General features: G+C 31.0%; 1 protein-coding gene and 1 long non-coding RNA gene across 2 annotated transcripts; both read right to left on the bottom strand.

The window, feature by feature from the left end:
* On the bottom strand, positions 1 to 7,511 carry LOC139776419 (uncharacterized). Its single transcript, XM_071713050.1, has 12 exons — positions 7,250 to 7,511; positions 6,263 to 6,490; positions 5,378 to 5,461; positions 5,120 to 5,296; positions 4,596 to 4,709; positions 4,401 to 4,478; positions 4,230 to 4,313; positions 4,038 to 4,148; positions 3,135 to 3,373; positions 2,893 to 3,061; positions 2,007 to 2,783; positions 1 to 512 (listed from the first exon to the last, which is right to left on the bottom strand). The coding sequence occupies exons 1-11, from the start codon at positions 7,509 to 7,511 to the stop codon at positions 2,626 to 2,628; spliced, it is 1,704 nt and encodes a 567-aa protein (XP_071569151.1). The 3' UTR covers positions 1 to 512; positions 2,007 to 2,625.
* Positions 7,512 to 9,491: 1,980 nt separating this feature from the next.
* LOC139776424 (uncharacterized) lies at positions 9,492 to 10,401 on the bottom strand. The gene is made up of 2 exons (XR_011719068.1): positions 10,111 to 10,401; positions 9,492 to 9,769 (listed from the first exon to the last, which is right to left on the bottom strand). It is a non-coding gene; the product is annotated as an uncharacterized lncRNA (long non-coding RNA).
* Between the last annotated feature and the right edge of the window lie 6 nt (positions 10,402 to 10,407).

Genomic DNA, 10,407 nt, shown 5'->3' with positions numbered 1-10,407 from the left:
TTTTCATTAAAATATATTTATTTAAAAGCGTGGTACGTATACGTAGATTTATAATATATCGAAATGAAACATTTTATTCCTTATGTAGAAAATCGTATATGAATGTTCGACTACCGAGCGGACGAAGTTTGAGAAGGAATGCACCTTTATAAAAAATTATGCGCGCATGGTATAATAGTAATTAAGTGTAATAAATAGAACATGAAAACCATTACGATCTGTAATTGTTGTAACTGTAACACTTGCTACTCGAAAACTTTAGCAAACGTTTCATAAGGTGGTGTATATTTGTAGTCGTTGAATCTTTCGTCTTTGACACTTATTCGAGTATGAGCGTTCTCCCAATGCGGGTAAAATGGATCCCAAGGCATCATTGTTTTCTATTTATCTCCAGTGGTTATCGGAAAAGTGCTCTCGGGATCATTACTTGTGAAAAGTACATAATTAGGGACATAGATTAGATCCCCCCTGTTTGGAGCATTGATTGAAGTTGTGTCGTTTTTCTTCTTGATCTGGATAAAAAAAATGTAGCAGTTATCAACAGGCAGAGTTATTTTCGTAACTGTTATAAAAGTGATAATATATCGTAATATATAATGTAATATCCATAAATTATAAATTCACATCTTTAAGATATGTATATATCGGGGTATATATATATATATATCCCTTCACCCGTATACCTGGGTTGTTTTCGTCCGGGCGAAAATCAAATGTAGTTGTAACTTTTGAAAACGGGTAGAGAGGGCGCCACTGCGCATCCGTAAAAAAGTTATGCTCCCCGAGAACCCGCCTACCGAGTTTCAAGGCGCCAGTTCCCCTCCGGCCGTCACAGGAGACACGTCAATTCTTGAAAGGACGAAAACGACCCAGGTTGGCGGCGAACGTTGCCCAAAAACGTAAGTAATTTTTTTGTGTTTTTCATTTTAAAGTGTTCATTGTGTCCGTAGAAGTCTCATAAAAACATCTGACCGCGAAAAAAAAATTACAAAAATGTTTTTGTTCAGTTTTTCGACAAAAATGGCGCAGCGATCGATCGAGGAAGTGTCAAGAATATTGCGCCATCACGAGGAGGTCGAATATTTCGGTGGCGGCGACTCCGAAGATGAAATCGACGATGTCGAGGACCAGGGAAGTGACGGTTCCGAGATGATTACTACGAAATTTGGGGCTAATTTATTGGCAATTTTAAGGTTGCAAACTTAAGCATTTAATTTCAAAATAATTGCATGCAATATTTTTTTTATGAAAGGTACGTTTTTCCCCTTCAATTTCCGTTTTGATTCATTTCGATATCTTTATTTGTTTTAAAGTTATGATTTTTTGAGTAAACAAATAATTTTACCCCTAGTTACTCCATTTTTTTAATACAAATTATGTGAAAAAATTAAATTGTTTATAATTTTATGATTGATACTTCAAATTGAAGGTTTGAATTACCTCCATGAATTTTTTCAGATTTTTTGTAACACTTTAACACTTAAAAAAAAACGTCAGAACGAAAACGACCCAGGTTGGCGGCCTAAAGGTGCCAAAAAAACGTATGCGGGTGAATGGATATATATATATATATATATATATATGGGGCATTCCATGCTAACTCAACCGATGATTTTCCTCGACCATTTTTGATTTGGCCGAAATTTTTTTGTGTTTTCATACTAAATGGTAGCTTCTATGATTTTTTTTTAGATTTTTATCTCTACCCATACTTAAGTTATGGATTTAAAAAAATGCAGTTTAAAATTTAGAAAACTTCAAATGCCTGTAGCTTTAAGAAAAAAACAGATATTGTAAAAAATAAGATGGTCTTTTTTCGTTTTTTACTGTATACTTTTCGAAGAAAATATCAAAAAAATTTTTAATGGACAATATGAAGATTTTTTTTACGGGGTCATATCAAATGTCTCAAGCTGTGTCTTACTTAGCTGAGATGATGAATGAAGACGGAACAATAACACTTCAGTATGTGAAAATAACACCTAATATTATTAAACTACAAGTACCCGGGTGGAAATTACAACCTGGCGCTGTATGGGCTCCGGCTAGTTTTCCACGAGTTAATGTGGGCGCTATGATAGAAGGCTAGCCTGGGGTTGTACTGGGTGGTAACGGCAATAATGGCCAGCTCCAATATTGGAAAACTATCTAGGCCCTGGCTCGCGGAGCAATGTTGCCCCAAGACATTAAATCTGTCTAGCCGCTATGTAGAAAGAGATAGGGTAAGACTAGGATAACTTAGTTAGATTTAAAATTAATAAATAAATACTAACAAGGGAACCTTGCGAAGTGTCAAATTCTGATTTTAATATAACTTTGTGTACATACAGACAGGGGTGGTTTCACCCCTTAAAACCGTTTATTGGCACCAACTCCTACTTTCTAAATTCATCTATTTACATAATCTGTATGTACACAAAGTTATATTAAAGTCAGAATTTGACACTTCGCGAGGTTTCCTTGTAAGACGATTGTAAACTTTAAATATATATTTTAAATATATGTAATTTAATATCTCAGTTACAACGAGTAGGATATATATATATATATATATATATATATATATATATATATAGTAATCTCAGTTACAAAGGAGAAATGAATTATATTTAATATTATAGTCATTTAAGGGTTGATCTGATCGTCATTTCTGGCTTTCTTTGATCGATGTAACCGATGACCATCCCAATCCTTAGCGTTCGTTAAAGTAATGCCTATAGCTGAATATATTTCCTTTTGGGTAATACATTTTCCATGCTTCTCAATAATGTTTACAACAACATCTATACAACATATAATATATCAATTATTATGTATAAAACTCTTTATCTCTAAATTAACATAGAATAATTCTTAATAATAGTAATATAGAGAAAAGTTGTATTTTCTTACCAATAATGCAGTCGCAGATCGGAGTGTCTTTTAGGACAATTTTGGCATCAATTTTCTTTTGTGCTGTACATATTAATGCAAGCTCCCTTGTCACTAATTTTTTCATTATGTTTGTGACACTTTTACTAATATTCAATTGTCGATCGACAAAAAAATATAAGAAAGCCTTCTAAACATTAAAAATATATAGAAAAAATGTATAGAAAAATAAGTAATAAAATTAAAAGTAACAAAAAACTTACAAAATCGCGACGGCAAATGTCGTTGGTTTTTAACATTTCTTGAAATGCACTTAAATCGTCTTTTGTACGCATTGGAAAGGAGATATTATATTTATCAGTAAATGATTGATTATTTGCGCCAATGCCGTCTTTAATCACTCCGGATGCTTCGAACAAGTCTCTCATTTCACGTTGGTTCTTCATTATTTCATTCACATTCACGGAAATCCCTTGAATGCAGTTCATGATAAGTAGAAACTCTGGAATGCATAAATATCATAAATATCAAACATATCTATTAAATGAAATTAATATTATACAATAATATCATTTAAAGCCAAACACAAATAGCTTCCAAAAAATGTTAAATATTTTGCGTAAATTTGATTAGCTCAATATACTTAAAAGTACACTTCAGAGAACACGTAAGAGATAACAATAATAAAAATATTGTTTTGAATAGAGCTTGATGATTAATTTCTTAAACATTTTTAATTTTTATTGTACTTAGTTTCTGTAATTAAAAATTTGCAATAGAACATAATTGCGAATGAACAGATTTGTTAGTTTAAAAGTGCATACTGATGCAAATTTTAAGTTATTATAATCTGAACAAAGTTGTTGATTAGGTCCATATACTCCTAAAGATATTAAATTAATTGTTGATTTATTTATACAAAAATACAGTTTTTAATTAGTCAATATTAACAAATTGTCATGTGTATCAAGATAAAAAATAAAATATTCCAATCTCACTCATTCAGTATATACTACAGAGTAGGTCGAGGTTATTTTTAGACATTTATTATTGTTATAAAATTCTACTATATAAAATAAATAAAAGTAATATTTATTATTTAAAAGTTAACAATAAATGAAAAGCTTGCTCGCGCGCGTTTTCGTAATATTAAAGGTTCTACGTACGACTTTTGCTTAAGGATTTCGAACGCTTTGTTGCGTCTGTTGCTTCTTGTGCTGTTCCAACAAACTTCTGAATCGTCATAGTTGTATGTTTTATTTTCGGAATGACTTCGCCTAAATATATGCAAAAAAAATAATGTATAAAATTCATAATTTTATACAGATTTGTACGTATAAAAATCGTATGTTGCTTACTCGTATTATTATTAAATTCATCTTTTTTTGTTGAATCGTGTAGATTATCATTAGGCAATTGTAATTGCGACTGTAAGCCAATATCTGAAATATAAAGAAAGTCATAATAAACACTATTCTTTTAAAAAATTCATAATGTATTTAAGATTTCCATTATTTATTATGAAATACCCTTTTCAGTTTGTAAAAAATTATTGGATGTATACTTTTCTGCCTCATCACAAATCGAATCCTCAGCTGAACTTGATGCTTTAAAATATTACATAACAAAGTCAAAGTTTTATTATATAATAGTTATAAATACTGTTTAATTGGATCTTAAGAAATAAAGATATGTAATTAAATTATTATGCAAAAAAATCTTACATGATGAGAAAATACGATGCCTGGAACACATTAACTGTCTATCTTTCTGTAAAACTTGCTGCTTTGATGAAGTAGTTACTTTTACATCCTTTCTAGCACTTTGGTCGGAAAAGGCTAGTTCACATGAAACAATATAAAGAATTCATACATTATTAATATATATTTAATTTTAATATGTAATTGTTATAATTAAATGTAATTGCAAGCAAATATTTTGTCAAATAAAACTTCTATTTTTAAAGTATACAAATAAATTATGGAAATTATTATTTCAAAAGTAAAACTGAAATACAGAAAAATGATTACATGCAAGCAAGTTTGATTTAATAAATATATTCAGATCTGAATTGTTCTGTTTTTTATAAAACACCCAAGTGAAACAGGATTTTTTATAATAAAAACAGCTGTAGGATATATCATTTAAAGCAATTAAATATAAAACATTTACATAAAATTGTTTCTATTTAGAGCTAAAATATTTTTAAAATCCATTCTTAATTGTGTTTAAACAAATGAAAATTTACGTCTTTTCTTTCCTGTGGGGCGCGATGTATCTCTTTTGGATTTCTCGGGTATTGGAGTTACTGCACTCATAGTGCTTAAGGATTTCGAACGCTCCGTTGCGTCTGTTGCTTCTTTTGCTGTTCCAACCAACTTCTGAATCGTCATAGTTGTATGTTTTATTTTCGGAATGACTTCGCCTAAATATATGCAAAAATGATAATGAATAAAATTCATAATTTTATACAGATTTGTACATATGAAAGTCGTATGTTGCCTACTCGTATTATTATTAAATTCATCTTTTTTTGTTGAATCGTGTAGATTATCATTAGGCAATTGTAATTGCGACTGTAAGCCAATATCTGAAATATAAAGAAAGTCATAATAAACACTATTCTTTTAAAAAATTTATAATGTATTTAAGATTTCAATTATTTATTATAAAATACCCTTTTCAGTTTGTAAAAAATATTGGATGTATGCTTTTCTGCCTCATCACAAATCGAATCCTCAGCTGAACTTGATGCTTTAAAAATATTACATAACAAAGTCAAAGTTTTATTATATAATAGTTATAAATACTGTTTAATTGGATCTTAAGAAATAAAGATATGTAATTAAATTATTATGCAAAAAAATCTTACATGATGAGAAAATACGATGCCTGGAACACATTAACTGTCTATCCTTCTGTGAAACTTGCTGCTTTGATGAAGTAGTTACTTTTACGTCCTTTCTAGCACTTCGGTCGGAAACTGCTGGTTCAAATGAAACAATATAAAGAATTCATACATTATTAATATATATTTAATTTTAATATATAATTTTTATAATTAAATGTGATTGCAAAAAAATATTTTGTCAAATAAAACTTCTATTTAAAGTATACAAATAAATTATGAAAATTATTATTTTAAAAGCAAAACTGAAATGCAGAAAAACGATTACATGCATGCAAGCAAGTTTGATTTAATAAAAATATTCAGATCTGAATTGTTCTGTTTTTTATAAAACACCCAAGCGAAGCAGGATTTTTTATAATAAAAACAGCTGTAGGATATATCATTTAAAGCAAACTATAAAACATTTACATAAAATCGTTTCTATTTAGAGCTGAAATATTTTTAAAATCCATTCTTGTGCTTAAATAAATGAAAATTTACGTCTTTTCTTTCCTGTGGGGCGCGATGTATTTCTTTTGGGTTTCTCGGGTATTGGAGTTACTGCACTCATAGTGGCCTTTAAATTTTGCACTTGTTGTTTTAGTGTTTGCGTTTTAAGTGATTCCTCAATATTTGCAGCTACTTTTTCCGGATCTGCTCCACTATCTGTGAAAGCATAAAGCTGACTTTCCAGAGACTTCAGTTTTGCACATCCATCAGTATACGTCTCTACAATTAAAATAGATATCTGTTTTAATATTTCATCAAATGATATGTACGTATAAAGAGGCTCATCCTTCACAGGCTATATTAAATAATGCACTTAAATGACAAATTATTGAAGAATTTTGATTAATAATGATAAAAAACATTAATATCCCTGGTAAAATAGAATCACATTCAATCGGTAGATCGATTGGCACCAATTTGGGATAATTTTCTTCAAAGAAGGAAATAAAACTTGAAACTGAGTCTTTAAAATTTTTTATTCAATTCTAACTTCAAAGAATATAGTTAAAAATATTATTTTTTAATAATAAAAAATCTTTTTCAAAATTACTTTTTGTTAATAATCGTTTTATCATTTATAATACAATTGAGATAAGAAATTTTAAAAACTCAGTCTAGAGAGCACCTCTTTTAGAAAAAAAAATATGAACCTTATCTAATTGTAAGCTCTTACATAAAAGACTTCAACACATAAAAAATATTGGATGGTGTAATAAGTTTCACTTATTGTTAGTATATAATTCAATATTAAATCCAGTGTAAAAGTATGTATTTAAACTATGTACCCCAGAAAAAGATGCAAGAAATTAATTTTTGTGCGTAGCAAAGGAGTGTGCCATACGATGAATATTTTTTAAATTTAACTTTCCTTCGCTGCTAATGAACCCTTTGTACTTTCTCAGACGTAGATAGTTTAAATAAATGTGACAAAAAAATCAAATATATAATAAAATATATTTGACTTTATTCTAAACTTACTGGCTCGTGCTCTGACTTTGATGCCGTACGTGACCCAATCATTCGGCGCATCTGCCAATTTTTTGGCCAAATCTGTGATAATTTTAAAATCTTGTTCCTCGTATGGAGGTGGCTTAAATTTTGTCACAAGCTTCCCTTTTTTAACGTCGTATTCAATCCACTTTGTTGGAACAAGGTCTATTTTTCTGACACCTGGACGTCCTCGAGTAACGAACTCTACGATCTGATAGTCGCAGAGACCCTCGTTTTCGTCAGAACTCATCTGCAAATAATAAGGTTAGGTTATTCTAGCTATATTAATCTGTATTAATCTGTATTATAATTGTTGTGTAATTAAGACCGAAACAGAAACCGAGTAAACGAAAGGCTATTCTATTCTCCCGTGTACAATTAAATGCGTACCTTATTCGAGTGAATGTTGATGCCGACCCAAAAGCGATGTTATGAAGACGAAAAACTTATTTTTTGGATAGCCCTTGTTCCCATGCTCGGAATTCGCGTGGCCAGTTAAGACGAAAAACAAATATGATCTTTCAACTTTCAGATATTGAGACAGTTCGCGGCAAACTGGTCGACGCGTCGCGACGTGTTCTCTTGTAGACAAGCGAGCGACTGGATTTCCCATCTTGGCACCCTCGCACAATTCTGTCTAGCGCCTAGATGAAATACTAGGCAGCGCCTGGCTAGATTTCCGATACGGGCGTGCCACGACATTCCCCACGGGGCCCAAAATAGAAACTTGGATCGCCCAGACACATTTCCACCCGGGTAAGGTCTCGGCATATTAACTCAAAAACATACCGTTGTTTTGTTGATTATCAGCCAGATAAGAATAAGATCTCTGGGATTAGTCGATATTGTTGTGATTGTGCTAATGGTAGGCGTACTGTAGGGTGCTGCTCTCACATTGCAGCTATCATATATTATCTTTCTTACGCTCGATATTTGGCTAAAATAATAAGACCTGCCGAAATATTGAGTCGTCTGTTTATAAATGAAAAAGTTAATGCTGTAGTGAATGAAGACAGTGACGAAGACTAACCGACGTTATTCAAAACAGTCTTTTTTATATATATCTAATGTGAAATCATTTCATTGAATGTAAATAATTGATGATACGTATTGTTAAAAATAAATAATATAGTATAACTTATCAAATAAGAATTTTCATTTTTATTTATTAACGGTATAAAATTATTGCCAATAGTACAGAAACATTATATTTTTTTATTTCTATGAATTTTTGCGTGAAAAAGAAAATTTTTAACGTCAATTCAAAAATTTTTAATGTCCTTTATTTTTTGAAGTAATGCATTTCTTAATTTTTTAAATATTTTTGTAAGTAAGTTGTGTTTTTTCAGTTGAAAAATTATTTTCTATATATTTCTCTAGCAGTATAAGAGTTTTAATGCGTTCAAACGCAAGATTTTGAAAAAAAAATTAGTTTTTATTTTTTTTCATAATGTTCCACCACTTCAAAAAAAAATGAAAAAATTCCTGAGTGTAAAGGAGTATAGAAGACATTTTCTGACAAAGTTTGGCGGTGGACACTTTTAAATAACACGGTAAAAAAAATAATTATAGTTTTATTTCTGTTCTTAAAAATCGGCTTTCCACCTGAGATTCATAATGAAAGTGTTTTTTCATCCCTTTTACTCCTAAGAATTAGAAAAAAAATCACCATTTATTAATTTTGAATTTTACTATTGAAAAAAAAAAATCGAAAAAAGTGGTTTTTTTGAAATCTGCCCCCGCAGCTTTTTCGATTTGCACTTGGGGGATCGATTTGACATTAAATAAAAATAATTCAGCTAAACTTTTAGTTTATTTAATGTCAAATCGATCCCCCAAGTGCAAATCGAAAAAACCGCGGGGGCAGATTTCCCATACAAACCCGGCTATGCCCTTTATAGACAGCAATCCTGAAATTTCGATCTATAGGTAAAGAGGAAATTCGAATATTTTCTACTTTTTAATTGCATTTTTACTTATTTTTGTTATTGAATTACTTTTTTTAAATGGAATATTATAAATTGGGGAACTTTAACGGATAGCATGTAACAATTAAATTATATAGTTAATGAAAAAAACACGTATATTATATCCACAGCTTTTTTACCATATATGGTCTACTACTTAGTGTTTATATATCGGTTATATCTACCTTATCCGCTAATGCGTGAGTAGGAGTTGGCCCATGGATTGTGAATCGCAAAGGGGATAGAAAGGAATGTGACACAAGTTTGCATTTTAAACAAGAAACATATATTTACATTATATACAGGTGTTAATGTGTCAATGTCTTTATTGCCATTATTTCTTCAAGCGGTTGTTTCCTTTCCGTTTCGTCTGCGTGGCTGCGTCGATGCCTGACTTCCTTGGGCTAGTTTGCGTCGATTCCGAGGATGAGGTCGGCGTGTCTGTTGGCTTCTCCTGAACTGTGGAGGAAGTCGGCAGGCGTGGTCCTAGGAAGAAATCTCTCCGGAAATATCCTCCCCGGAAATGAGTTCCCGGGAAAATCTCCCCGGAAAAAATTTCTACATTTTTTTATTATAAAAACGCTCTTAAGCCTTGTGTACACGATACTAGAAATCGGTCCGAGTTTCGGTTTAAGCCAATGAAACTGCTGCTTTTCTGTAAAAGCTGCTAGTTGATTGGCTTAAACCGAAACTCGGACCGATTTCTAGTATCGTGTACACAAGGCTTTACATGAGTATAGTACTCGTAAAGACCTACTAAAAAACGAGCCCCCATCAAAAATAAAAAGGTCGAGGTCTGACCCCTCGCGAATTTGCGTGGAATGCCCCATATATATATATATATATATATACAAATATATATATGCGTATGATTCAACTTACTGTAAATTCTCTATCCTGCACTTTTCCCAATTTTTTTCCATTGTTTACCAACACTGCGTACCCATGTTTATTGGAAGTTGTAAATGGTGGCACGTTATAATTCGAATATACGTCTTCACACAATACTTTGCCACAAGCGTCGCTTATCTTTACCCATTCATCTGTTTGAATCATATCTTCATATGCTACGTCAATCAATATCTTCAATGCATTTTTTAAACCAATATTGTTCGTATTCTGTAAGTATATTTAATTTTGTATACACATTTATAATAATATAAAATCATTTGTTCGAGA

The sequence above is a fragment of the Temnothorax nylanderi genome, unplaced genomic scaffold, assembly GCF_030848795.1.
Source record: "Temnothorax nylanderi isolate EJ_2023f unplaced genomic scaffold, tnyl_v1.0 TNYL_tig0119_pilon, whole genome shotgun sequence".
Classification (NCBI taxonomy): domain Eukaryota; kingdom Metazoa; phylum Arthropoda; class Insecta; order Hymenoptera; family Formicidae; genus Temnothorax; species Temnothorax nylanderi.
Note: the sequence above shows the minus strand (reverse complement) of the source record. Positions and strands in the feature narration are given on the sequence as shown.